The 26,237-nt window shown below is 49.5% G+C and overlaps 6 protein-coding genes, 2 non-coding genes and 1 pseudogene across 10 annotated transcripts; 5 read left to right on the forward strand and 4 right to left on the reverse strand.

Annotated features, from left to right (window-relative positions):
• Positions 1 to 1,126, forward strand: LOC117862985 (uncharacterized). The gene has a single exon (XM_034746547.2). The coding sequence runs from the start codon at positions 129 to 131 to the stop codon at positions 732 to 734; it is 606 nt and encodes a 201-aa protein (XP_034602438.1). The 5' UTR covers positions 1 to 128; the 3' UTR covers positions 735 to 1,126.
• A 967-nt stretch (positions 1,127 to 2,093) lies between these two features.
• On the forward strand, positions 2,094 to 2,166 carry TRNAF-GAA (transfer RNA phenylalanine (anticodon GAA)). Its single transcript has one exon. It is a non-coding gene; the product is annotated as a tRNA-Phe (tRNA).
• A 1,548-nt stretch (positions 2,167 to 3,714) lies between these two features.
• Positions 3,715 to 3,786, reverse strand: TRNAT-UGU (transfer RNA threonine (anticodon UGU)). The gene has a single exon. It is a non-coding gene; the product is annotated as a tRNA-Thr (tRNA).
• Positions 3,787 to 5,052: 1,266 nt separating this feature from the next.
• Positions 5,053 to 9,321, forward strand: LOC117865218 (mRNA cap guanine-N(7) methyltransferase 2). 3 transcript variants are annotated; one of them, XM_034749371.2, is made up of 12 exons: positions 5,053 to 5,534; positions 6,554 to 6,654; positions 6,767 to 6,845; positions 6,935 to 7,029; positions 7,125 to 7,196; positions 7,290 to 7,399; positions 7,852 to 7,962; positions 8,046 to 8,138; positions 8,266 to 8,334; positions 8,515 to 8,603; positions 8,683 to 8,780; positions 8,873 to 9,321. In XM_034749371.2, exons 2-12 carry the CDS (start codon positions 6,556 to 6,558, stop codon positions 8,990 to 8,992), a joined length of 1,035 nt encoding a protein of 344 aa, XP_034605262.1. In that variant the 5' UTR covers positions 5,053 to 5,534; positions 6,554 to 6,555; the 3' UTR covers positions 8,993 to 9,321. The 3 variants fall into 3 exon arrangements, with proteins under 3 accessions (XP_034605262.1, XP_034605261.1, XP_034605260.1); XM_034749370.2 differs by having other exon boundaries at positions 5,053 to 5,530; XM_034749369.2 differs by having other exon boundaries at positions 5,054 to 5,484.
• A 4,092-nt stretch (positions 9,322 to 13,413) lies between these two features.
• Positions 13,414 to 14,501, forward strand: LOC117865408 (cytosolic sulfotransferase 1-like; annotated as a pseudogene).
• Positions 14,502 to 15,331: 830 nt separating this feature from the next.
• Positions 15,332 to 16,584, forward strand: LOC117865312 (flavonol 4'-sulfotransferase). The gene has a single exon (XM_034749479.2). It carries the CDS (start codon positions 15,431 to 15,433, stop codon positions 16,508 to 16,510), a length of 1,080 nt encoding a protein of 359 aa, XP_034605370.1. The 5' UTR covers positions 15,332 to 15,430; the 3' UTR covers positions 16,511 to 16,584.
• Positions 16,585 to 17,369: 785 nt separating this feature from the next.
• On the reverse strand, positions 17,370 to 18,536 carry LOC117865313 (alpha-amylase/subtilisin inhibitor). Its single transcript, XM_034749480.2, has one exon. It carries the CDS (start codon positions 18,170 to 18,172, stop codon positions 17,531 to 17,533), a length of 642 nt encoding a protein of 213 aa, XP_034605371.1. The 5' UTR covers positions 18,173 to 18,536; the 3' UTR covers positions 17,370 to 17,530.
• A 951-nt stretch (positions 18,537 to 19,487) lies between these two features.
• On the reverse strand, positions 19,488 to 20,893 carry LOC117862894 (putative GEM-like protein 8). Its single transcript, XM_034746444.2, has 3 exons — positions 20,538 to 20,893; positions 20,351 to 20,422; positions 19,488 to 20,226 (listed from the first exon to the last, which is right to left on the reverse strand). The coding sequence occupies exons 1-3, from the start codon at positions 20,869 to 20,871 to the stop codon at positions 19,775 to 19,777; spliced, it is 858 nt and encodes a 285-aa protein (XP_034602335.1). The 5' UTR covers positions 20,872 to 20,893; the 3' UTR covers positions 19,488 to 19,774.
• A 3,438-nt stretch (positions 20,894 to 24,331) lies between these two features.
• LOC117862666 (GEM-like protein 4) lies at positions 24,332 to 25,532 on the reverse strand. The gene is made up of 2 exons (XM_034746167.2): positions 25,162 to 25,532; positions 24,332 to 25,058 (listed from the first exon to the last, which is right to left on the reverse strand). Exons 1-2 carry the CDS (start codon positions 25,352 to 25,354, stop codon positions 24,607 to 24,609), a joined length of 645 nt encoding a protein of 214 aa, XP_034602058.1. The 5' UTR covers positions 25,355 to 25,532; the 3' UTR covers positions 24,332 to 24,606.
• Positions 25,533 to 26,237: the final 705 nt, after the last annotated feature.

Consider the following 26,237-nt stretch of genomic DNA (forward strand, 5'->3'; position numbering starts at 1 on the left):
TAAATGGTTCCACCCGGGGGCCAAGGGCCTGGCACGGCCCTATCCCTATCCGGCTATCCCCATCACTACTCCCCACAAGCCCTGTCCACCAACAACAAACTCGTTGTACGACGAGAGAGAGCGCTGCCATGGCTTCTCGTGACGCCGCCACCTTCCAAGTCTACCGGCCCATGCCCGCGCCGTCCCCGGCGCCGGCGCCTATGTCGCTGGCGGCCGCCGCGCCCGCCTCCGACGTCGCGGCGCCCGCGCCGAAGAAGGCGAGCCCGGGCGCCGGCAAGGACCGGCACAGCAAGGTGAACGGGCGCGGGCGGCGCGTGCGGATGCCGATCGTGTGCGCGGCGCGCGTGTTCCAACTCACCCGCGAGCTGGGGCTCAAGTCCGACGGCCAGACCATCGAGTGGCTGCTCCGCCAGGCCGAGCCCTCCATCCTCGCGGCCACGGGGTCCGGCACCACCCCCGCCGTCTTCTCCTGCTCCTCGGCGCCGTCCACCTCCCCCGCCGCCGCCCACCCGCTCCTCGGCAAGCGCCCGCGCGAGGACCACGAGCCGGCGCCCGCGCCCGCGCCGTTCTGGGCGACCCTGCAGGCGCGACCCGTGGCGTGGGGCCTCTCGCCGGCGCAGGAGGCCGCGGCGCAGGCGTACGCGTCGGTGGCGGCGGCGCAGCAGGGCCACCACCTCAACCTCCTCTCCGTGCTCTCCGGCGCCACGAGGCCGTCCGAGGAGGAGTCCCGGTGACCGCCGCCGCAGCATTGCTACGTTAATTGCATGCGTGGACGCGTGGGCATGCCGCGTGCTGTGCTTTTGGGTCTCGTTTCGTGCATCTCCGGGGTGCATTCCGTGTGTTTTTCCTGTGATCTGCGGTGTGAGAAGAAGGTTGATCTGAACCGAAAGGTCAAGAATGCGCGATCGGATCGGGGGGTAGCGGTTGTAGATAGCATTCGTCAGGGTTTGTGCTTGTGATGAGCTTGTTCGTTGTCTTGGGTTTGTGCCGTGGTTCTGTGCTGTGATCAGTGGTCAGTGCTCTGCATGCCGAATTGTCAACTGATCTGAATTCTAACACAATGCCGGCGTGTTACTCTGTATGTCACTGCTCGCTCGCTGTTTCAATAGAAACCTTGTCCTGAGAATTCAGAAGCTGTTCGTTCTCTTGATGCGCGGAGGTCGATAATGGCTGGTGAGATTGGCTTCTCCTGCGACTGTGAAACAATGATGAAGTGCTTTTAAAAGGAAAAAGAAACAGCGATGAAGCACCTCCACATTATTCACCCTCTCATATTCTCATCTCAATCTCATGGCAGCTTGCTGCACCTTACCTTTCCTGCAATTCTGCAAACCCAGGCCACATGCTGTGTAGTCGTTGGCAGGGAACAGGGCAGCCCATGCTATCCCCTCCTTTTTCTTCTCGACTAGGAGTACGTGAATTGCTTTGTCTCTGCACTGGAGCAAAAGCTGCAGCTGCAGCTCCAGCCCTGCCCTGCGTCTGTCGATGGCGTCTGCACTTTGCCTCTGAAAGGTTCAGGCTGTTTCGCCGGACATGATTCGTGTCAAGCTGTAGGCCATTCGCTCTGTAAAAGGCGCCCTGCCTTGTACTACAGACCATGCTCGCTCGCAGACTTTTTGCACAGTATCAAGTATATCAACGGTTCACTGGTACCAGTACAAGTGTACAACTACAGCTACTGCAGGTGCAGGTTGTACTCCGTGCAGAATTGCAAGAAGTACTGGCTCCATTTTCTCGGCGGATGAAAAACGTGCAGAGGCTGATCGAGATTGAAGAAGATGAATGATGGGTGGCCATGGCAATGGACCTCAGGCGCAGACTGGCCCATCTGGTAGTAGGTTGGTGCCTTGGTGGCGGCCAGCTAGCGAGCTGCTATGGATATTCCTTCCAGTGGCTGTTGGCGCTGGTCCTACGCGACATGTCAGTAATGTGTACTGGGAGGGGTCCCGTTTGGTTTGAGGTGAAAACAAAAGATCTGACTCCTGCTTCGGTGTGCCATGCAGCGATTGGTACATTACGTGTCCACATCTGGTGAAAACAAACTGTTATAGATCTATAGTTATATAAAATAATTATGAGAATTCCTTCACTTAGCGGGGATAGCTCAGTTGGGAGAGCGTCAGACTGAAGATCTGAAGGTCGCGTGTTCGATCCACGCTCACCGCATATTTTTCATGCTCTGATTTGTTATTCCTTTTTACCTCTCGCCATTTTCCTCTCTGAATCTGTTTGTTATACCTTTTTCCCTCCCACCATCCTCCCTGGAATGCCTGCTACCAGTCTCTCTGCAAAATAAACAGAAGAGGGATATGCAGCCCTCCACTGGAGATTTTTTTACCCTCTTCTTTTTGTCATATTTCCCCTGCTACCTCCTCTCTGCAATACAAACAGAGGGATATATTTTTTTTAGCGAAGAAACAGAGGAGGGATATAGGGCGCTCCACTGAACAATTCATTTGCATGCTCTAAGATCAGATATTTAGATGTATTTCCTTTGAGTTGTACAGTTCATATTGCTACCGTCAGTTCAGTCCGCCGAGCCTTTTATTTTGGTGCGAAAAATGTCCATTTTACTCCCTTCGTCTATTTACTTTGTCCGCTTAACCCTCTGAATAAAATTTAGGCTCACTTTGCTCTCCCGAACTATTTCATTTGGTTCAATCTACCCCTAATTAGATTTTTCTTTTTTGTTTCTTCACGTACAAGTTGAGTTTTAATTTTAGATTTTGTCAGTTGACTTCTAACATGATGCTCTACGTTAGAAAATACATTAGAATTTCTTCATGATTACTTTTCTTACAACTTTATATATCTAAGATCAATTTCATATTAAATATTCCTAACCTATAAAAATAACCATGAAAAATTCTTAGTATAATTTTTTAACATAAAGCATCATGTTTTGTATCTACTAACAAAATTTGAACTCAAAATTCAACTCATACAGAGAGAAACAAAAAAAAGAGTAATCTAATTAGGGGGTAGATTGAACCAAATGAAATAGTTCAGGGGAGTACAATGAGCTAAAATTTTGTTCAGGGGGTTAAGGGGAAACAAAAAAAAAGAGTAATCTAATTAGGGGGTAGATTGAACCAAATGAAATAGTTCAGGGGAGTACAATGAGCTAAAATTTTGTTCAGGGGGTTAAGGGGACATAGTGGATAGGTGAGGGGAGTAAAATGGTTTTTTTCCTTTTGTGCTTTGTTAGGCGAACGCTGAGCTAGTCTGAGCAACAGTTTATGCCAATGACATTCCTCATGCATTTGTAAGAGTTATCGACAGATCTTGCTCCTGAGTCTTGACCCTGTTAGATTATCTAGCACTCTACTACTATACTTGCTGGCTAGCTGATACTGTGCGCATGTCAACGACGGCTTGCTTTGTTCAGTGATGATAGTATAGTATAACCCCATACATTTCTCCCTGACGGTACGGATTACTGGGCTGAATTATTGGAGCTCAACCTTGGTCTGGCTTGCTTAGATGCGCGATACAGTTCTACGGTAACTTAGAATGTGATTGCAGTATGTGTGACAAAAATATAGGATTTGTATCTTAGAAGAGGAAAGGCAAAAAGGAGAAAAAGAGTCTTCACTCAGGACAGAAAACTGCATAAGGGTAAAATAAAAAAACATGAGAAGTAAACTACAAAAAGGGGGAAATAGCAAAAGTACATGAAAACTAAACTGCAAAAGTGACATTTTTAAAAAACTATGCCCCCATGCAGGATCGAACTACAGACCTTCAGTTTACAAGAAGGACGCTCTACCACTGAGCTATAGGGGCTAACGTGAAATTTGATTTATTGGTACTTTTTTAATTATTTATTTCCGCCAGTTCGACCAACCACCACGACCGATTAGATTAGTCCCGCCACGGGCTATCCACTCCCACTCCTAAATCCACATCCATTTCAAATGCGGAGGATTTGGATAGAAAATTATATACCCATTAGAAATGAGGAGGTATAATCAATCAATTTGATATATATATATATATATATATTATAACAAAGTTAATTATTTCTGGATGGGATTGTTGAGGGTAAAGAGTGGATAATAATTATTTGGATTTGGTTGTGAACGAGCGGTTTGCCTATCGTTGGACTAAGGCCCCGTTTGGATCCGCTTATAAGTGGCTTATCGGGGGAAAGAAGTGAGAATCCCGCCAAACACTTTGCTTATTTCCACCGATTCTCGCTTATGTGGTAAGCCGCTTCAACGATTTGAACTACGAGAAGCGAAAAGCGAGAAAATCTTCGTTTAGATTATAATCCAAGCGTGGCTAGGAAAAGCGTATACAAACAGGGTCTAAGATTAGTGGCATCGCCTTTAGCACCCTGATCGTTGGACTTTGGACCTGGGCTGATGTGTTGCCGATTTGGCCACCGCGTCTTGTTTTTTCTCGGGCGGTGATGAAGCGGCCGCCGGACCCCGGATGGAAGGTGCGAGCATCGACCTGATGGTGCCGATGCTGATGGGAGTAATCTCGGTGGGGTTCGTGGGATACAACGGGGAGGAGATGGCCAGAGGCGCCGAGGCGGCAGCGGCATTGAAGAGCATACTTTGGCAGCGCCGTTGCTCTTGGAATCGTGAACAGCTTCGAAATGAAGGTCATGTTGGCCGGGGTGACTTCATCATCGGTGCAGCCATAGCGGTGTGATCCAGGTGCTGGAAGATGCGAACATGACGTCTGGAAATGAAGGTGCTTGCGGAATTGATGTGTATATATCTAGAATAGTGAAGAATTAAGCATACAGAATCATCAGAAATCGGATGCGGAAGGGAGGGCTAATGCTGAAGGAGGAGCGGGGATCCATTTGCCGTGGCGAGCGCGACCGTCGCCGTCGCCGGAGGAGGACAGGGAGGTAAGCCACTAAATTGGGGGGCTTTCTAAAAAAGTTGGATCGAGATTATTAATCACGATCCGATTTAGGAGGTTAATTGAACATATTTGGATCGTGATTATTCATCGCTATCCATTTCAAGGGTTTATATAAATATCCGGATCGCGATTATTTTTCGTGATCCAATTGAGGGGTCATTTGTAAAATTCTCTAACCGCAGTCAAGTAGTCCGCACGCAGCACGCCCCTCCTCCCTTCCAGGCTTCCACCCCTTCGCCGCCTCTATCGTCGCGGCTTTATCCCGGCCGCCTCTCTGCTCCCGCGTCGGCGACGAGCGGCCACCGGGCTGCGTCTCGGCCACCGCGAGGCCCCACCACCCTGATCTTCTATCCCGGTGGCGCGGCCCTAGCAGACGTTGTGGTCCCCCGGCGCACCGTACCAGGTCCCGGCTGCCGCCCGTTGCCCCTTGGCGGCCGCCGGTAGACACGGTCCTCCCAGCTGCCGCCCTGCGCTGGTGCCGGCGCTCTGTGCCCTGGTCGTGGATCCCACCTCCCGGCCGTCGGCCTGCACCCCCACCCAAGCCGCCGCCCCACGCCTCTCCCGGCCACAGTCCGGCGGCCTGCGGTAGTAGTGGTCAAGGTAAGCAGGGCCCTGCATCCCCACCCGAGGCACCAGACTCCAATTGGTAGGTCAGCCTGCTCTCCGATTAGCATATGCACTCCTATTTGTTCAAGATATATAGCACATACACTCCGATTTGTGGATATCAGTTCACCCCCATCAGTTGAACAACCGCTGCAGCTTGTGAGATTCCACAGGCTTTTCCTAGAATTAAATGCTAATTTGTCTCATCTTAGTGAACTTACTAGAGATAACCTAAATGAGGAGGGTTGTATAGGTTTTTTAGCTGTGTCAGTTAATTATTCTTTTGTGCACCCTCCTCCTTGACAAGTGTAGTTTTTTTTTTGTGTGCATTGCCAAACCGGGAAAAAAAGGAATATCAAGTGTCTTTTCACCTTGACTCCTTGCTGTACCATGATTTTTTGTTTAACCATTGTCCATGTACTTCTGCCTGTGCGAACTGTGTAAATGGTACTAATAAGTATAGCTTTATGAACTTTGTTCAACTAGAATAATTAGATATATCAGCTTACCTGGCCTGACTACAGAAAAACATCTTTGTTCTTTTCCAAAGATATTGTTATTTAAAAAATGCTTACTTTTTGTTGACATTTGATTTACCCTGTGCTTATCCTTTGCTAGTTGACATTTATCCTATGCCTTATCCTTTTCTCATGCAGTGCCCTCAATTTGCCACATGTTTTGTTTATAAAATATTCCAAGCACGAATAGAAATTGAAGAAGTTTTTCCCATTAGGAACAATCACATTGTATTCTATAATGAAAAGATTGTACATTGTAACTAAACCAAATAATTCTACTTGGAGATGCCAGTTGTTAGGAATTGTAACATTTTTAATATATTCGACTTTTTTATGAGCAAACCTATATGTTTGAGCTTGCTAACCTGTGCAACTGCGCGGGGGTTCCTATTAGTGTTTCACTATTGCCTGTTTGTCTTGTTCGTAGATTTGTATGTATGGAAATTCGATGCACTTTCTAACATTAGCCTTTTCATTTTCATATTGCACGCGCTCTATTTTTATCTTGGTTTTGCCACTGCTAATCTGCTTACGTTGAATTGCAGAGATGAACGTGGCAGTGCCACCACCACCACCACCACATCTTCGGCTATATGAATTTGCCAAGACCGCCCTCATCAAAATTTTTTCCTTTCCTTATGCTACGGTCTGTTATATGCTGCTCTCTTTTATGATTTACAATTTGTTCCAAATCAGCGAGAAACTCTGCAGCAGAATCCTGAAACTAATATTGCATTTGCTGGTTGTAAATGTGTTAGGTCTGTGACTTGTATTGCGATGGTGGAGTTGATACTGACAAGTGGTGTGATGCCCAGGTTGGCCACTACATAGGAATCGGTAGGCTGCCTCCACTAGCCTGAGCCCTCCAATGTCTATTATCAGATGTCAACAAGTTAATTTGATCATCAGACCAATTTCTGTAACAGATGCCTCTGCATCGGGTGTCAGCGATGCCCGTGAGCTATGGGAGAACAAGAGGAAACCTTTCACTGCTGAGTTCATCGAGTTGGATCCTTCTGATGTGCACCCTCCATCCATGCCTTCCAAGATCTTATTCCTACACATACAATTGCACTAAAGTGCTGACAGTTAGCTTTTGTTACATTTACCTGGCAGGATGATTTTGAAGCTCAAGTGCAGGAAAAGGGCATCCAAGCAGATATAGTTTGTTGTATGCAGCACTTGCAGGCGAGTTGGTGGTTCTCTAGAGTCTAGAGTTCTGGAATATGATATACTTGTGAGCTTTGCTAATCTTCATAGTTTATCCTTTTTGAAAGATAGTTATGCTTCGAGAGTGAAGAACGGGCAAAGAAGCTTCTGAATAATGTATCATCACTTCTCAAACCTGGAGGCTACTTTTTTGGCATGACTCCTGATTCATCTACAATATGGTATAGTCACGGCCTTTTTCTTCTTATGTTTTAATGTCTTCTCTTTTTTCTTTAAGCTATTATTCAGAAAAAACGTCTTATAAGCTTGGGTGGTCATCCACCAACCAAGTAAAATATGTAGGCTGACATTTATGCTTCACTGCAAGTAAAGCTTAATTCACCTTCTCTTATACAAATTTAGCGTTCAATGTTCTTGAGAAAAACTCCGCCTATGTTGTCTCAACATAGCAGGTCCCAAGCCCTGGTAAAGGAGGAGGGTTGTGATAGGTTTGGTGAGCCAACGTTAAACCTAGCCATTCTAATGGAGATGAAACCCAAGAGGCTCTTGTTGGGTTTCAACTCTAGCCTACCCCAACTTGCTTGGGACTGAAAGGCTATGTTGTTGTCGTAATGTTCTTGAGAAAACTCTTTTCTTTTTCTAAGTTGATTTGTATTTTCTTTTTATTCTGTAGGACAAAATATCAAAAGAATGTTGAGGCTTCACATAACAAAGGTCTGAAGACTGTTCCAAATAGCATTCGCTCGGAGAATTATACCATTACCTTTGAAGTTGAGGAAGAAAAGTATGAATTTAAATTGTATCCTAAATGTACCTGAAACTTTGTTCATATTGACTTCCTGAGGGAATCCTTTGTGTATGGTGCAGGTTTCCTTTCTTCGGGAAAAAGTACCAACTCAAATTTGCGAGTGAAGCAGTATTTGAAAATCACTGCCTGGTCCACTTTCCCAGCCTTATGAGGTCATATTTTCCTAATTTATTTTCAACATTTTTTTGCATAGCTTCATTGTCATGGTAGCAAAATCTCTAGAAATTTGAGCAGATCGGATGATAAGAGTTTTCACGATGGTTGGTTGTGTTGAAACAGATTAGCAAGGGAGGCTGGACTTGAATATGTGGAGATCCAGAATTTAACTGAGTTTTATGATGATAACAGGTAGCTATATCTATGTCAAGACCTTTATTATTTTCATGGAGTCATTTTCTTGTTGGTTATTCATTTGTATCTTTTGAGTTACTCCATTCATAACCTGCTGTCCAAAGAATTGTAATGTGGTGACTACCAACAACGTGGGATGTCCAAACTGTATTTGACTTCTGGTTCTGAATGATTCAGAATACAATTTGCTCCAATGCTTGGTGGTTACAGTGCAAGTTTTTTGGATGCTCGTGGAAAGCTTGTTACTCGTTCCTACGACATTTTAGGTGGTGTAAAATTCTTCTTTTTTGCTGCATCAGATTGTAAGGTCCCAGTTTACTCACTTTTTTCACCTGGTTTCTACAGGCTTGTATTCAACTTTTGTATTTCAGAAGCCTGACCCAGATGCAATACCACCTATTGTAACACCCGACTTGCATGATACTGATAATGCTCACGAAGAGGTATGTTTCTTCTGCTTAGTAGCTAGATGTAGTTTTTTTTTTCTGTCTCATTGGAGAATATTGTTGGTCTCACACTTTGTTTGAAACAATAGGAATGGCTCCGACGGCAGCAGGCATCAGCAGATGATGGGAGGCGCTCCCATACGGATGTGCTTCCCTTGGATCATGAGAAAGGCATCCTGGGTCCTGGACCTGCAGATATGAGGCTTTGATGGTGGTAATTCAAATCCTGCTTGAACTCGGGTGATGATGCTTTTAGTATTTGTTTTTCCTCCCACTGAGGACAATTTCTGGTGTGTGCACTAAGAGTTCACGAAAATATCAAACAACATTAGGAGGCTCCCAATCCTGGCAGAGACGGGTTTTCTAGCTCTTCGAGTTTGTCCAACTTTCAAGGCCCCAAGGTGCCTTGAAACCCTTCCGATGTAAGCCTTCATCTTCAGAGACAACAACATATTCTGGTTGCAAGGGGTTCTCAAGCGTAAGTATCAGGCTGTTAGTTGTTAACAATGGCCAACAGCAAGGAATCTCTTCTTCATCAGATCCTTTTGCTTCCATAATTTCTTGCCACTATATATCACTTGAACCGTGTTGGTCCATCTGCTCCACTGTATGAGTAGTAAAATGCACCCAAAGCAGACAGGAAGTCTTCTCGTCAGCTCTTAATCACTGTGATGAAGAGGATGTCACTGAATTTAATTGCCGTGTCGGCTCAGATTTAGCAAGTGCCTCCAGAACGTCAACTCATACTGATCACTCGACACAACACAGTATGTCTATCTATGCGAGTATATTGCGGTTGCGGGTGTCGTCGTCCTTCTGTATATGGTTGGTTACTCGGCACTCGGCAGCTAGTATAAATGATGTTACAACACTGGTAGCTCGCCCCGTCACCCATCCCTAAGCTTGGTCGATGTCTCTGCACCCTCCAAACTCCAAGCAAACCTTGTGTACAGGAGCGAATGGGCTATTCCAAAAGATCCTGATATGCTCCATAATCTCAGTTGACTGTTCTTTTCTTTCTCGAAAGTAAAAACCATAACATGCAGAAGAGCCAAGGCACGGCAACTTAATGAGATTCTGAGTGTCTGTCTCGACGATAACTTAATCTATGGCTGAAGCCAAACCATCTTTCCTTATTGTTCTTTTTTTTCCCTGAGATAATGGGAAAAAAAAAGTAGCTGTCTGGCCGTCAGGAAATCTGATACATGCATCTGGTTGATGGAGCTAGGTGACGTCGTTCTGTATGTGCGGACTATCAAGATGCATGCAACTGCCATGAGGCAATCACATAATCTGATGTTCCTGGGAAATTAGTTCATGTGCATGCCATTTCTCAAACTAAACACCCTACACCCCTATGTTTATACTAATCAGGTCAATATGAGAAATGTTGTGATGATAGATGAGATCAACCCATTCTATTTCTCAAACCAAACAAGAATATGGGTGACAAGACAATGAATCAATACACCCTCAAACGAAACATCCCCGAGGACACTGAACTCCAACAATTAATTTGCATCCCTCAACTTCGTCTGGAAAAACAAGACTCCCCCCTGTGTCCAATTCTTGACCTGGCTCCTTGTCCAGGAGCGCATTCAGTGCCGGTCCAACTTGCTTGTGAAGAACGTGATCGACGACGCTACCCTTTGCCTGGCAGCGGAAGAAGACTGCAACCACCTAATGCTCACCTGCAGTTTTGCTTCACGGGTCTGGCTACATCTTGGGATCGACATATCTCGAAAAACTGTCACCGAGCTTTGGGAGCTTCGACGCCCAACAACGATGCCAGCAAAACATTTTTTTAGGAACAGGAGGGGGAGTTCCCGGCTGGATATATATTATAAAAAAATAGATTGTATAAAGCGTTACAAGTTAAGAAACAAAGAAAGAAACAAAGAAAATCAAGAAGATTACAAAATCTGATCTAGTCATTCAGACATGGGTTTTTTCCAGTCCTCTTTTACTCTATGAATAACTTGAGTAAAGATAAATTTGAAGTGGAGCAAAACACTCTGAACTGATGGGGCAATTTCCTTAAAGATCCGGTCATTTCTGGCCATCCATATACACCAACTCATGAGAATTATGATTTCAAAAAAAAACTGAACATGGAGCTGAATTTTGAAACTGTTGAGAATTGTGTAAGGTTCATCTGGTAGATTAGGAAATAAACCTAAGTGTATCCAACATTCAAATGCAAAGGGGCACTCCAGCAAAAGGTGAACTAAGGTTTCTTCATTGTTATGCTGACACAAGACACAATCATAGGAAGGAAGATTCATTTGCTTTCTTCTGAGAATATTTCTTGTCCTTAGCCTGTCCTTGAGAACTAGCCAAAAGAATACCTTGTGTTTGTTCTGGCATTTTGATTTCCACAGCTATTTAAATACATGATGCACCTGTCTATGCCCAGTGAGGAAGCGATAAGCTTTTGCTGATGAAAAATATGGACTACCCCAGATGTATGTCCAAATATCTTGTTCATCATTAAGATTCAGGCCTTCCAAGTTGGCAACCAACTGGTGGAGTTGGTCAAAAGCTTGAAATGAAAGGGGTAAGTGAAATAATTGGTGAATATCAGCAACTTCGTATGCTCTCTGAATTGAGATATCCTACTTCTTGGTGAAAGATAAAAGCTGGGGATATGCTTAGGCTGGGACCTGATTTCCCACAAATCATGCCATAGGGAGCATGTACTGCCATTTTTTACTGTTACTATTGCCAACCCCTTATATTTATCGAACAACTTCACAACATCTCTCCATCAGAAAGAACCCCTTGTCACCTGTCCTATGCCAGCAAAACATTTTGATAGTTTCCTTCACCGCATCTGTTGGCACTTGTGGAAGCACAGGAATGATGTTGTGTTTAACCAGCCGCTGGCTGCTCATACCGGTTCTGGATGGCTTTCAAGGAGGATGCCCATATGTGGAGCTGCCGGTGGCCAACAGAGGAACGCATCATTGCTGAGTCTTGGTGTTTATTGTTTCCCAATATGTAATAGATAGATAACTTTTATTTTCTCCCATGAATCCCTTTAACTGCTACAAGCACCTTTACCGGTGTTTTGGCTTTCCAACAGCCTTAATATAATCTTAGGTGCTCCTCCCCCCTACATTTAGATTAGGACATGCAGCCCTTCCGTAATCTATGTCACAGCGACGGGTTCCTATACCGGAGGCATCTCTACGGGAGGAACTAATGACTCCTAACGTATAAAGAGGCCTAAGGCCTAACAGCTCGGAGCACCCCAAAGCAGCCCATATGTCGCCACGGCCCATCTCCCGACCTCCCAAGGTCGGTTGCAATAGACCACGACCCACCGAGCCACCTAACTTGGGGGTGGGACCGTGTGGGGCCTGGAGTGCTCCACCTACCTGCGTGGGGCTAGCGCATTAATTGTGAGCCATGGTACCCTGACCGTTCCACGCCAGCTTGCGTACAGGGACGTGACCGGGCCAGGGGGCCGACCTCTAACTAGGGGTCCAAGGGTGAGGCCGCATCCTTCGGACCGTACCAGGACGAACCGAGGGAAGAGGCCACGCGGCCCGTACACGCACAAAGGGCACCTGAATGTCATAATGATCCTCCCCACTGTAATGGCCCATCGGGGTCAGGACAAGGCAGCCACGGCATGCCTGGTACGGGCCCGACGTACGAGGTGGGGCCCAGGACTAGACCTTACGGCGTTGAGTAGCCGTGAGGGCGCCCAGCAGGTCGGGAAAAGATGGGGTGAGTGGCACGCCTCATCCAGCTACTGACCCGGAGCCCGCCTACTCACTCCAGTTACGGACGTCAGCAACAGTATCCGTCCCGTTCTCTGGCGCGGGGTTGGCAGAAGGGACGGAGGCATGCCCCGGTGCAGGCCACATCGCGCGTAAGCGCTCCATGCCGCACAGGGGCTACTGTGCTGACCGTACGGGCCCAAGACCGACGAAGGAGAACAAGACAAGCGGGCCCCGCAGGGAGGGTCCCACATCGCCTGCTCGGGTTGTACTCTTCCGACCATCCAACGACTTCGGAGCTCTAAGGTCAGAAGACCCCCTCTTTTCTTCAAAATGTTGCCCAGTCCCTGGCCTGTATAAAGGGAACCGGGCCTTCTCTCTCGCTCTCTCGATTCCACGACTCACAAACCCTCACACACGCTCATCGCATGAACTAGGCGTAAGGATATTTTTGAACCAGTATAAACCCCGTTGTAAACTCCAGTGTACTTGAATCCAAGGAACACGACTCCTGCCGAAAACTAAGTATAAACCTCTTGTTCTTATGTACTAGCCACCATAAGTGAGGAAGGCGTGGCGTATAATCACTAGTCGGCGGTATAAAACACCGACACATAGATGCATCTTTTACTCTCGGAGTCGCTCCATGTTCTTAAGTTTTTCTCTGCATCATAACGACTTAACGAGCGATTCGAGATTGAGGGATACTTAAGTCTATCTTTCTAATAATGGAGTAGCTAAGAGCTATAAAGAAGCGCTAGTTGCCTAGTTGCATCTCTGTTTACGTGCACACCAGGTGCATCATACGGAGATAGCGACCGTGGAGTTCGTTGACTGCATCTCGTATGTGATCACTATAAAGAAGCTGTTTTGCTAAGGGTTCCCATGCCCAAACTAACCATCTGCGAGGCATTGTCTTCCTCCATGAAAACCTCTCCCTTGCAAACCGAGACAGAAACAGACGCGGAAGCCCAAACTAATCCAGAACTCTACCAGCACTTTGCCAACTTGGTCTCCTCCTTGCCGACCTCAGAAGGCTTGTCCAGCAACCAATTCCACCGCCATGACCAACGTTGGTATTGCAGCCTGGTGCCCAGTGCCATGGTCGCCGACGCGTGCTTCACCGCGCGGCCATCGGGAATCATCATCGCCACCCTGCCCAAGTCCGGCACCACGGGATCAAATCGCTCCTGTACTCCACCGTGCACCGGAGAGAGCACCCCGTGGACGCCGCCGACCACCCTCTAATCTCCTTCGGCCCCCACGGGTGCATCAAGTTCTTCGAGTACCAGCTCTACACGAGGAACAAGATCCCCGACCTCGACAAGCTCCCGGACCCAAGGCTCTTCGCCACGCACCTCCCGATCGTGTCACTGCCGAGGGCCATCGCGACATCGGGCTGCAAGATCGTGTACGTGTGCCGCGACCCCAAGGACCACCTGATCTCGCAGTGGGACTTTGCGAACAAGTTCCGGGCCATGAACCAGCTCGAGCCACTCTCGGTGGAGACTGCCGCCGACCTGTTCTGCAGCGGCTTGTCGCCGTTCGGGCCGTACTGGGACCACGTGCTCGGGTACTGGCACGAGCACTTAGCGGGGCCCGAGCAGGTGCTCTTCTTGAGGTACGAGGAGATGCAGAGGGACCCTGCAGCACACGTCCGGAGGCTGGCGGAGTTCGTGGGTCATCCGTTCAGCGCTGGGGAGGAGGAGGCCGGCGTGGTGGATGCCATTGTGAGGCTGTGTTCTTTTGAGCACATGAGCACGATGGAGGTGACCAAGAGCGACAAGACTGATCTTGTCATCGGCACGGTGGAGAACAGCTCGTTCTTCCGGCGTGGCGTGGTGGGGGATTGGGCGAACCATCTGTCGGCGGAGATAGATAATACTAAAAAAAAGGGTAAATAATACTAACAAAACATTACGAAAGCCAACCTTCTAACCTAGACTTTGTGGTCAAAAATTCCCTTACTGATATATATCAATATTGCGTACGGTGTTTTTTTGTAAAAAAATGTTTATTATACGTCAAAGACGGGGTTTGATGGACGTTCAAATGAATAATTAGCTAAGTGGGGCATATGAGACCAGCATACGACAACTAACATTTCGCAATCTCTTATTAGCAATCTCGTGCATCACGCGAACAGCGACCCAAAGTATTAGGTAGACTTCGTTCCATTAGAGCACCCGCAGCGGCGGACCTCGATGCCGAGCAGAAAACGTCCCATCGATGCCCAGCAGCGAACGATGCACAGCATGCTGCAACGTGCAGGCATCGGTGGTGCTAGGTCCCTAGCCAGCTATAGGTGGTTCTTTGTCCGAACTAAAATCCACGTCACACCGAATATTCACATATTAATTAGGAGAATTAAATATGAGCTAATTATAAAACTACTTACATAGATGGAGGCTAATTCACGAGTCAAATCTATTAAGTCTAATTAATCTATCATTAGCACATATTTACTGTAGCACCATATTGTTAAATCATGAGATAATTAGGTTTAATAGATTCGTCTCACAAATTAGTCTCCATCTGTACAATTAATTTTATAATTAATCTATATCTAATTAGTATCAAATATTCGATGTGATAGGAATTTTAGGAAGTCCTTGTGAACAACGAGCACCCACTTAAAATGCCCGTCCCTTCATTTGAGTGGCTCGGACACCGCGGCAAGGGCACACAACAATTACCCTGCGCACGGAGAAAAGATATTTTACTTTGTGGCATCGACAATCGAGGTATGTACAGGCGTCGAGGTTAGAAAATTTTTCGGCTCTCACAAGTGTGCAATCATCGGTGATTCATCTTCTTTTTCCAAACGGAGCATCGCCTTTCTTCAACAATGCGGGTGCTCTTAGTAGTAACCTCAAAGATTCTACCTCACCAAAAAGACACAAAAACAAGACTACAAAGATGCTGCTGACATACGAATCCCCATTTCACTGCATAGCCATGTCTTCCTCCTTCAAGCAACCCTTTCTCTCACAAGACGAGGAAAAAACGAACGCGGAAACAAAAACCAACCACCAAGAACTCTACCAGCGTTACGCCAACTCGGTCTCCTCCTCGCCAAGCGCGGAAGGCCTGTCCCACCTCATACTCCACCGCCACCACCAAGGATGGCATGGCAGCCGAATGTGCATAGCCGGTGCCATGGCCGCGGATGCGTGCTTCACCGCGCGCCCCTCGGACATCGTCGTCGCCACCCTGCCCAAGTCCGGCACCACGTGGATCAAGTCGCTTCTGTACGCCACCGTGCACCGCCGAAAATATCCTGCTGATGCCGCCGACCACCCTTTCAACTCCTTCGGCCCCCACGAATGCGTCAAGTTCTTGGAGTACCAAATCTGCACCGGCAAGGAGACCAAAGACAACCTCGACGAGCTCCCGGACCCAAGGATCCTTGCCACGCACGTCCCGTTCGTGGCGCTACCGGCAGCCGTGGTCGCGTCGGGATGCAAGATCGTGTACATGTGCCGCGACCCCAAGGACTCCATGGTCTCGCTCTGGCACTTTGCGAACAAGCTCAGGGCCAGCGAAGGCCTCGAGCCTCTCCCGGTGGAGACCGCCGCCGGGTTGTTCTGCTACGGCATGTCGGCGTTAGGGCCCTACTGGGACCACGTCCTCGGGTACTGGCGCGCTCACCTGGCGCGTCCCGAGCAGGTGCTCTTCTTCAAGTACGAGGAGGTCTGGAGGGACCCTCCGGCGCACGTCCGGAGGCTGGCCGCGTTCGTGGGCCTCCCGTTCGACGTCGAGGAGGAGGAGAACGGCGCGGTGGACGCCATCGTGAGGCTGTGCTCGTTCGAGCACATGCGCGGGCTGGAGGTGGCCAAGAGCGGCAAGACGGAGTTTGTGGTTGGCGCGGTGGAGGACAGCTCGTTCTTCCGGCCCGGAGGGGTCGGGGACTGGGCGAACCATCTGTCGCCGGAGGCAGCGCGGCGCATCGACGCTATTACTGAGGCCAGGTTCAAGGGTTCCGGTCTCAGTGTTTAGCCAGGGATCAATAGCATTACGCGTATGAATTGTCTGTTGTTCAATAACAAGCATGATAGGCGCGCTTCGCGCCGCTCTCGTAGAAATTATATAAGAAAAAATATGTAAATAATATGTAAGAAGTTTGTATAAAAAATTGTATAGAAAAGAAGTATTGAAAGCATGTTTGTTTTGGAAAATAAAAATCTTCAAACATTTCAACAGAAAAATTGCATAACAAATTAGAGAACATACGGGAAAGCAACATTTTGAAAATTCAAAGAAAAATTCAAAGAAAAATATTCGAGACAAAAATTGAAAAAAGAAATCGGAAACAAAAGAATAGGAACACAGCTTTTGCAAAAAGAAAAGAAAAGAAAAAAAACGTCGGAAGCGGAGGCCCTCGTCGCTCTGCCGCCCCGTGTCGGCTTCGCCTGGCTGGGGCCGCACCTTCGCATGGGCTACAGGCCCAAAGTTCATCCGCGCGGCTCCTCGACGGTCGTTGGGCCGCCGCACCGCCCGCTTGTCGTCGCCTGGACGGCTGGGCGCGCTCGGCGGGGCCGCCGCGTCCTCGCCGGGGCTGCAGGCGCTCGACGAGGCCGCCATGTGCTGGCTTGGTGGTGCCGCCGCGCCCTCAGCTCGGCTGACGGCCAGACCGGCTCGCGCACCATGTCGTTGCTGAGAACAGCCCTCGTCTCCGTCGGTCGTCTGATTTTTGGAGCAGGTGAAAAGGTGAAGGTAAAAAATCTGAGGAAAGAAAGGAAAACGTGAGGGTCTTGTGTTGGGAGGTCGAGGGGTTTTGGGTTCTTGTCAGCTCTCGTGATTCGTCCATTCCAGATGCAACAGTTCCGACTTGGCCCATCTGTTAGTGTCTCAGAAATCGGCAAATCGCCCAGGCCAGCAACTTTAATATAAAAAGTAGTACATGCCGTGCTCGTATTGCTGTATACGTTAGCTAGGTCACTCACATTATTCATCCATAATACCCCACACGCATTATTCGGCATGCACACGCACGCTACAAGCACCCCCCCATCACATTCACGCAGGTGTGGGTGGCGCCTTCTTGAACACGACCACATGAGGCTCGTCGGACACGGCGAGCCACGCGCGGTCCCTCTCGTCCCTGAACACGCCCAGTTCCTCGCACTCGGTGGGCACCCCGCACCACACCAGAATGTACCCGTGGCTGTGCCTCTCGACGCGGAACACCCTCTCCCTGCCGCCCGCGGTCGGGGCCAGCACCGGGCCGGTGACGACGTGCCGGGGGCCGGACGCGAAAGGCTCGTCGCCGCGGCCGGCGACGTGCCACTCGGTGGTCTGCACGCACGTCGTCACCGCGGCGAAGTGGATGGCCACGTCGAAGGAGACGCGCACGGTCCGGTCGCCGCCGTGGCCGTGCAGCGGCGTGAAGCGCACGGGGAAGCCCCTGCGGAGCGGGTCGTCCTCCTGCGCGACGAAGAGCGGGCACCGGAACGTGTGGGGGGCCATGGTGAGCCCGCCGCCACCCCCGCCGCCGCTCCCGCGAGGGGCCGGGAGGACGTAGTAGTCCGCGTCGGCGCTCAGCTCGTGCCCGTCCATGTCGTACACCGGCGACGGGGCCGCGGCGACGCGCGAGAGGGAGGCGGCTAGGACGGAGAGGAGGAGGAGGACGAGGCGCACGGCGCCGGCCGGGCCGCCCATGGCTGAAACCGTGGGCGAGTTTGCTTGGATTTGCGTTGGAGGACGAGGAGGCCGGCGTGAATCTGCCTGTGACTGCGAAGCTAGTTTGCGGTTTTGCACGAGTACCTCGGGTGAGTATTTATACTATTCCGGAGTGGAGTCGCCAGCTTTCCTTCCTCCTGGATTTGTACGTGGCGTGAAGTCATTTTCTTGTCGCCCGTGCACGTACCTGGCCAGCAGTAGTCGGCCCGTCAAGTCACACCGCGCATGCATACGGCGGTGCCGATCTGTACAACGCTACCAGCGACTGGGAAACTGCAGCAATGTGAAACTAGTACGTGTGCCTTTTCTGAAAACAACGCAGCATTTGTGCTCTGGGAAACAGTGAGCCTGAGCCCTGAATGAAGGAAACCTTTGACTACCCCCACTCCGTCGACTCTCCAATCGTAGTAAACGTATTGCGTAGCAGTGTGGAGTAAGAGAGTTACTGTGAACAAGTAGAGATAGAGTGGACTTGCGAGACGTTTTATCTTAGCCGAACGCGGGACACGGATTGCGGTGGTGTGTCATCTGGATTGGCTTCCCAACCAACCTATTTTGGCTCCTCCGGCGCGGTTCGGCGCTGCAAGAGATTGTGATCGATCTGGACACGGGGTCGACGCCGATCAAGCTCGCATGCGCCGACCGCGTACACGGTATATGGGACGCTAGGCTTTGCTGGGATCAACTTTGTTTGCATCACCGACCGCTTGGCCGCTCGAGCCTCCTTCCATTCCATGTGGTTTTCGAGGGGAAAATCCGCCGCAGCGAGTACCTTCTTCGCGGCACACCGCCACGTTTTTCGCTTTGGTCGACAACGTGGAACTCTCTTGTCCTGTGCCTCGCAAAGCAGCCAACCTATTTGGGATTCGGGTTCAGCCCAGCACAAACATGTTCATGTTCGATGCTGTCCCAAAGGCCGAAGCCCAGCTTTGAACCACGCAATGATATTCGGCCTCATCCCCCTTCCAATTTTAGCAGTTTAGTCGGCCTGGTCTGGCTTGGGCTGCCTTGTGGTAGCGGATGTCTTAGAGCAGTTATCGCTATATGAGCCCAAATAGTAACTGGCAGTGTTAATATCCGTACTATTTTACCTCTAAAAATTATTTTATTTTTTTGCCAGTAAACTTTGTTTTTCTTGCGAAGGTCGTGCGAGTAAACATGAACACGCAGATCGGCAAAAAAGAGCATGAACAAATTTGTCTTGAATAACAGTTTCACAACATTTTCAGGTTATAAATCCCTAAATCTTCTGATACATACTAGTGCAAGATCATAAAGGCACAACTGGAAACAATTCGAAAAGGTAAGCTCTTCCATTCAAGAACATGCACAAAATGGTTAATTTCTCGGTCCGTGCTACAAAGCAACCACTTGGAGCAACACAAAGTTGATCCAAATCGTACGCGGAAGGAACTAAATTGCGCCGATCCGGGATTAGATGGGGCAATCCTAGCTACGGCTACTTCGCAACAAAAGATGGCGAAGCAACCGGTAACATCCTCTTCTCATCGTGCCGACAGGGCAGCCACTAGCACTGCACCGGACCTCCTCATCAACCAGGCCCCAGGCCGGCCGTGCAAGTCATTGCAGCTCCGAGACGGCCTGCTGCATGTACTTGAACGACCGCTGGTAGCTGACGAACCCCATGAACCAGAACTCGAAGCCGTCCACCGTGGCGACGTGGATGTACTTCTCCTCCGGCCTGTCGGCGTTCTCGCTGGGCCGCACCTTGCCGATCCTCCGGAGCGGGATCACCACCTTGTAGGTCACCCGCGCCGTGTCACCCTTGGGAGAGGCCACCGTGATGGGGCGGTCGCTGCGGAAGGCGACCTTCTTGGTGGACACGAAGAGCATCCCGGCGATGGGGCCGCCGGTGGTGTAGAGGTAGCACTGCAGCGCCTTGACCAGCCGCTCGCCCTTCTCGGCGGAGAACGCCTGCCGGAACACGCGCTCCACCCCGCCGGCCTGCAGGATCCGCGCGCCCAGGCTCAGCTTTCCCTTCACCGTCTCCGACAGCTTTGGGCCCAGGGTCACTGCAACATGATCGATCGCACACGGATTAGGGTTTAATTAATTAGTAGGACATGGTGTTCACGTGATCTTGACTGATCAACGGTCCTCGGAATGAAGCAGCCACGGAACTGAATGCTAACTCACCATGCTCCCTGAAGCCTTGCGCCCGCCTGCTCAGCTTGCTCACCCAGCGGATCACCTGATGATCTTTGCTGCCTGCAGGAACACATAAGCCATAAACCACATCAGTATCAAATGATTTAACAGTAAAAACACATGTTTTCAGTTAGAAATCCCATGGCATGAATGCATGATCACGATCAACACTTACTGTGCTTGTAGTCGAAAGACGCGTAAGGGCTGGGGTGCGTCAACGAGACAGCAAGGTGATCGCCGTCGCTCTTCCTGCACGTTCCCTCCTCTATCCCATACGCCTTGGAGGTGACCGGAACTCCGATGACATGGCCGCTGCTGCCCGACTTCCTCATGGCTGTTAGGAGTGCTAGCCGACTAGTGACCACAACACAAGCTAAGCAGAGAGAGAGCAGAGAGCTCGGCGCCGATCTAGCCTGCTTCGCGCTGAATGAAGCGAAGAGCCGAAGAGGATGCCTTAGCGTGTAAGGAATTGCGGATTGGTACCGGAGTGCAGCTGCCGAGGACGCCATTTATAGGCGCCGCGCGGTTGTGGAATATCCTTTGAGCTTTGTTGAATTGGCGAAAGGCAAGTGGATTTGCGGAGTCAGCAACCGGTCCGGCCGAGTCACCAGCGGCTCAGAAAAGGCGCGGTCCACGTTCGCCTAAAGCAGGCGTAGACCCCCTCCTCCCGCCTACTGCTTCGCTCGCAGCCGCTCGCTTCGTGATGTGCGGCCGCGTCGGCCACCCCGGCCGGCCTAGAAACGGAGCTCCGCCCCCCGCCATGTGAAGGCCAGGTGCGTGCGGTATATTCATTTGCTCCCAAAGGCAAAGGATTCTGGATTTCTCTATGGGATCCGGACCCCGGTGGCGGTGGGGCTCGCCTCGCTGCCGCTTTCCGAGAAGCGCCCCATGTGCCCGCACATTCTCGCTCGCACCGGGCTACATGGAAAAAAGGGTGGCGTGGTGTCGGGGGCAGCAAGGGCCCCGGTGCGCTGACTGCTGAGGCCGCGCCTTTCTTTAGAAGGGGCCACTAGTGTTTCGCGTAGGGTAGAGGTCGTTCGTGCGTTGCCCTGGGACAGTACAGGAGTAACATGCGTGGCCGATCGAGTGATGTTGACGGCCTAAATCACGTAGGGGAGGGACACAAACCACTGTTCCCGAGATCGCGTCCTCAGGCGATCGATCGGGCAGACATGGCCCATGACCCACCGGTGATGTGGAGCCGTGGAGGCAGGGCTCCAACCCGACGTGTAAAACGGCCAGCTTTTCCAGAGGCGATGGATCCGGCAAGGCAACAGCTGCATGCGTCCCTCCTCACGTCGAAGTCGCCATTCCCGCCTGCGCCCCCCGCGAGTCCAGCCGTCCTGGTCACCTCCCACGCAGCGCCGAGTCGGACGAACCGCGACCGCGCATCACCAACCGACGCAACCGTCGAGTACGAGCGCGCGTGCGTGTCCATCCGGTTGTGGCGCGGCGGCATCGGGCAGGCACTGTGGCATGGGCGCCGCGCCGTCCCTGTCTCCCGCAATAAACCCGGCAGCCGGGAGGGGCGTTGCCACGCGAGGCCGGCGGGTTTGCCGTTCGTGGACGCGGCGGGGGCATGGCGCGGGGCGCGTGTGCGCTGCGTCCCGGCCCGTGGCTTTGTGCGCGGTGCGTTGTCAGATGGAGGAGGAAAGCCTCGCAGCTACCCACTCCGAAATCAGAATGAAGGGGATCCGCGGGGTGGGCTCCTCCTCTCGTTTCAGCGTCGCGATCGGCGTATCTCCGCCGTGCCATACGTGTCGATGCACAGAAGCATGAGGATGTCGCCGACCCGCCGGGTGGAACGGAATCGTTTTCTCGCCGACCATTTGTCCTTCCAAGAAAAGGGGAATGGCATGGAACGAATACAAATGCGATATCCCCAGTTTTGGATTTTTTTAAAAAAAAACTTTTGTTTGTTCTACATTACTAGAAGCTAAGCCAAAAATGCACCTTTGTAAGATTGCAACTCAAGTGGTTCGATTTTTACTGCAGCGTGCACTGTGCACGCACAAGTGGTCCCGTAGCCGAACCAGCTAGAGTGTGGCTTCATTCATGAAAAACTAACAGAATTGTAATTCTTTCGATTATTGTTTCAAAAGGAAAATATTCCAATGACGAATATAAAATATAAAAGTATGCACTCCCTCTATTCCAAATTGTAGGTTGTTTTGGCTCTTTTAGATTGATAGATATTATTATGCATCTAGATATACACTATATCTAGATGCATAATAATATTTATGAACCTAAAAAAGTCAAAACAACCTACAATATATTTGGAACGAAGGAAGTATATACCGAATGATACAAGTATTTCAGGATTCGAAAAGTAGAACACCGGCGCCAACCAATCATTCCAATATTGGTTGAAAACGGACCGAAAATGAACCTAAAATCTTGGGTGCAAAGCACTATACTAACAAAGTAGCATCATCACTTTTCTTTACGCCCACAGGCCAATTAACATAGCTGGTGCTTCGCTGTTAAGGCCAAGCGCTGTGCTGTCTCTGTGCTATTGATTGGATTCTGAGGTTCACTTTCTACTAACTAGTGAGACTGCTTAAAAGTGGTATTTCCAAAAAAAAGACTGCTTAAAAGTGGCAAAAGAAAAAGGCACCAGTTATACTTCTCGCGGAATCATAGATTGCAACTTAATCATACATCAAAAAATATTGCTGTAATGTGTCATAAAACATAAAGTTAATTATAGATTTTTGTGTGTTACGCCTGCAAGCTCTCGGTAGTTTAGTTTAGGTGCGACAACGCGCCGCCCGCAGCCTGCATTTGATCCCGATCAGCGACTGCACTCTTTCACTAAAAAGAAACTTTTACTTCATCCTTTTGAAATTACAATGCGTATTTCATTTCATTATATGAGACTTTGACCAACAATAATTACTCTGTTAAAATATTTTTTTCACAAGCTTGATGTTATTAGATTTGTATTACAAAATACTTACGTTATTATGATTTGTATCACATAAATGACATACTAGTAGAATAATTGTTAGTCAAAACCTAGTCATAAAAAGAATGTCTTAGTAGTTTCAAATGGATTGAGTATTAGTATCTGATGCTTTTCCAGACTTTCATTTCTCAGAAAATGTTGCTAAGCATCATGTTAGGGCTTTTTAGCCTAATCTGTGAATTGTGAAATGTCTATATATTAGACCAAATAAGTGCAAACTTCTTGGTGCGAACCTTGGCAGAACTAAATGCGGGAGTCTGTATAATTTATTACCAACTATTCTCCGATGCCAGAAGACGAATATTTGCATGAGCATGCAAATATAAGGCCACTACATTTGGGAAAACGAATATAAGCAAATAAATAAAGGAAATCACTACGCTGATATAAAGCTTTCTTCTAGTATATATTTCTCCGTAATACAATCAAGTTGAAAGTAGTAAAATTTTGCATAGTCTTGTACTCTTGTAACATAGTCCACCTGTACATCCACAGTCAACCTGGTAATCTTGAAAAAAAACACTGATCTTAGGGCAGCCGCAGTGTAGCGAAAAGCCGATGCCCCATCAAGAAAGAGAAGGTCCAAGCATCGAGTTCAACGTTGCAGGGGGCGATGCTTGAAAGAAATTGATGCTCCGTCCGTAAAAAATTGATTGCTCAGCTGCATATGAGGGGCAGCTGTACTTTGTTTACTCCCAACTCCACCATGAGTGGGCCCAGTGGGTCCCATGCTCGATGCTCACTTCTCTGATGCAGGGCTCAAAAATTTCAAGCATCGGCCTCCACACTGCGGGTGCTCTTATGAGAGAACCTCCCTCGATCGTAATAGTTCTTCAGATTCCATTTTGGTACCATAGCTTTAGTTGGCCGGAGTAAAATAAGAAAGGGGAACTAAGTAACTAACATTCATCTGTCCAGATTTGCAAAACAGCAAACCGACAAGTAGGATCAGTACCAGAAATATAAGTGTGATCAGAATTCAGTTCACAATCTAGAAATTTCACAAACATTTTTTGTTTCTTTATTCCATTTGTAAACCGCATATGCGCCACTTCGCCCGTGGCACCATAGCAGAATTACCCAACATCACAAATCTCTTTGACCTAAATTTCCTCCTATCATGTATATCGGACTTGCTCCACTGCCAAAAACGCCAAGCAATCCACCAAGAATTTTAAGCCTACTACTGCGTATGCACAACAGATTAACCAAGACTTCAAACACGCGACGCCCGACCGAACTGAGCCGACCGACGGACCACAAAGGCCTCAGGTCATTGCGACTGCGCGATGGCCTTCTCCAGTTCCTGCAGGGACACCTGGTACCTGACGAACCCCATGAACCAGAACTCGAATCCGTCGTCCGTCACGACCTGCACGTACTTCTGCTCCGGCCGGTGCTTGTTCTCGCTGGGCTTGGCCGTCTTGACCCTCCTCAGCGGGATGGCGACCTTGTACGGCACCCGCACCGTGTCGCCCCTGGCAGAGGTCAGCGCCAGCGACCGGTCGCTCCGGAAGGCGATCTTCTCCGTGGATATGAAGAGCATGCCGGCGATCGGGCCGGCGGTGGTGGAGAGGTAGCACTGCGAGGCCTTGAGGAGCTTCTCGCCCTTCTCGACGGAGAACCACCGCCGGAAGACCTTCTCCACGCCGCCTGCCTGGAGGATCCTCGCCCCCAGCGACAGCTTGCCCTTCACGGTCTCGTAGAGTTTTGGCCCGAGGGTCACTGCAAATCAGGCAAGAACACGGTCAGACTGAATTCGCGATGGCAAAGGATGAAAGGAGACATCAGCCATCCGATCCAAAATTAGTTGGAGAGAAGAACTTACCATGTTCTTTCAGGCCTTGGGCGACCCTGTCTCCCGTCCTGCCGAATTTTCCAGCCCGCCCAAAATTGGTTGGGTTCTTGGCGTCGCCGTGATAGGCGCCCCCTTTGCTCGGGAAATCCGCCGGCTCCTCAATGCCGAACGCCCTGTTGCTCACTGGGATGCCGATCACATGCTCGCGCCTGGCCTTCTCCATCTCTTCTTGATCGACGCGACGACCGAGGAACACCGAAGACTTCTCTTTTCTTTGTTGCTTGCTGAATCCGCGGCTGAGCTCCCGGACTCTGCGGTGAGGTGGTTGCTGGTGAGCGGGTGGGTGGCCTGTTGGTGCGTGCGTGGGTTGTTGCTGCTCGAGCTCCGTGCTCCAAATGGGAAGAGGAGGGTGTCTTTTATAAGCCTGGAACCTGTCAATTAGCCAGTAGCAATATTTTTTTATTATTTTTTTTGCCGTTCACGACGTTCAAAAGCTGGGGGCCTATCCAACTCGCTTTCGGATGGAACAGTCATCCTCCTCCATGAGGAGTTGAGGAAGTAAAGAAGATTTCCAATGTGCAGTTGGATTGGACCCCTACCTAATGCCCCGTCCTCCTGCATGTGCAAGGCCCCCCCTGCAGCTCTCTGTTCTTGTGCCATGAGTGGCATCCACGCATGCACCGGGCCGTGGTGTATATCCATGTTCATCCAACCTGTTACGTGCATGCATGCAGTTCGGGGCCCGAAATATCTACGCATTATACGACCTAAAAAAATGTCATGGTTCCGAATTGCCAGCATAAACAAAAAAAGAGACAAAGTACTATCTGATGCAGACGAAATCGTTTGGATTAGTAGTTTGCGTCTTTGCGATCACTTTGCATTATTCAGGCCAAAGAATGAAATTAATGAAACGAAATGCACACTGCACTACCACTATTGCCAGTAAGCGTCCGGTAGAATCTGCACGTTGCGGGAGCTTATTTGACGCCGGGGATGACGTGGAGACAGATAGAAGGATCCATTGAGCGGCAGAAGCATGTCCCACTACGACGTTCTGGATGACCACGAAAGAAGGTTCGCGCGCGTGTATGGAAGACACCGTC

Source organism: Setaria viridis, chromosome 7 (assembly GCF_005286985.2).
Source record: "Setaria viridis chromosome 7, Setaria_viridis_v4.0, whole genome shotgun sequence".
Taxonomy (NCBI): Eukaryota; Viridiplantae; Streptophyta; class Magnoliopsida; order Poales; family Poaceae; genus Setaria; species Setaria viridis.

Bases quoted from the DNA above. Each gene is read 5' to 3' on its own strand.
- LOC117862985 (XM_034746547.2), top strand. From the start codon at position 129: ATGGCTTCTCGTGACGCCGCCACCTTCCAAGTCTACCGGCCCATGCCC.
- LOC117865218 (XM_034749371.2), top strand. From the start codon at position 6,556: ATGAACGTGGCAGTGCCACCACCACCACCACCACATCTTCGGCTATAT. The intron at 6,655-6,766 runs GTCTGTTATATG...TAAATGTGTTAG, and splicing joins TTTCCTTTCCTTATGCTACG to GTCTGTGACTTGTATTGCGA. The intron at 7,197-7,289 runs GCGAGTTGGTGG...TTTGAAAGATAG, and splicing joins GTTGTATGCAGCACTTGCAG to TTATGCTTCGAGAGTGAAGA.
- LOC117865312 (XM_034749479.2), top strand. From the start codon at position 15,431: ATGCTGCTGACATACGAATCCCCATTTCACTGCATAGCCATGTCTTCC.
- LOC117865313 (XM_034749480.2), bottom strand. From the start codon at position 18,172: ATGGGCGGCCCGGCCGGCGCCGTGCGCCTCGTCCTCCTCCTCCTCTCC.
- LOC117862894 (XM_034746444.2), bottom strand. From the start codon at position 20,871: ATGGCGTCCTCGGCAGCTGCACTCCGGTACCAATCCGCAATTCCTTAC. The intron at 20,423-20,537 runs GTAAGTGTTGAT...GTGTTCCTGCAG, and splicing joins GTCTTTCGACTACAAGCACA to GCAGCAAAGATCATCAGGTG. The intron at 20,227-20,350 runs GTGAGTTAGCAT...ATCATGTTGCAG, and splicing joins GCAAGGCTTCAGGGAGCATG to TGACCCTGGGCCCAAAGCTG.
- LOC117862666 (XM_034746167.2), bottom strand. From the start codon at position 25,354: ATGGAGAAGGCCAGGCGCGAGCATGTGATCGGCATCCCAGTGAGCAAC. The intron at 25,059-25,161 runs GTAAGTTCTTCT...CCTGATTTGCAG, and splicing joins CCAAGGCCTGAAAGAACATG to TGACCCTCGGGCCAAAACTC.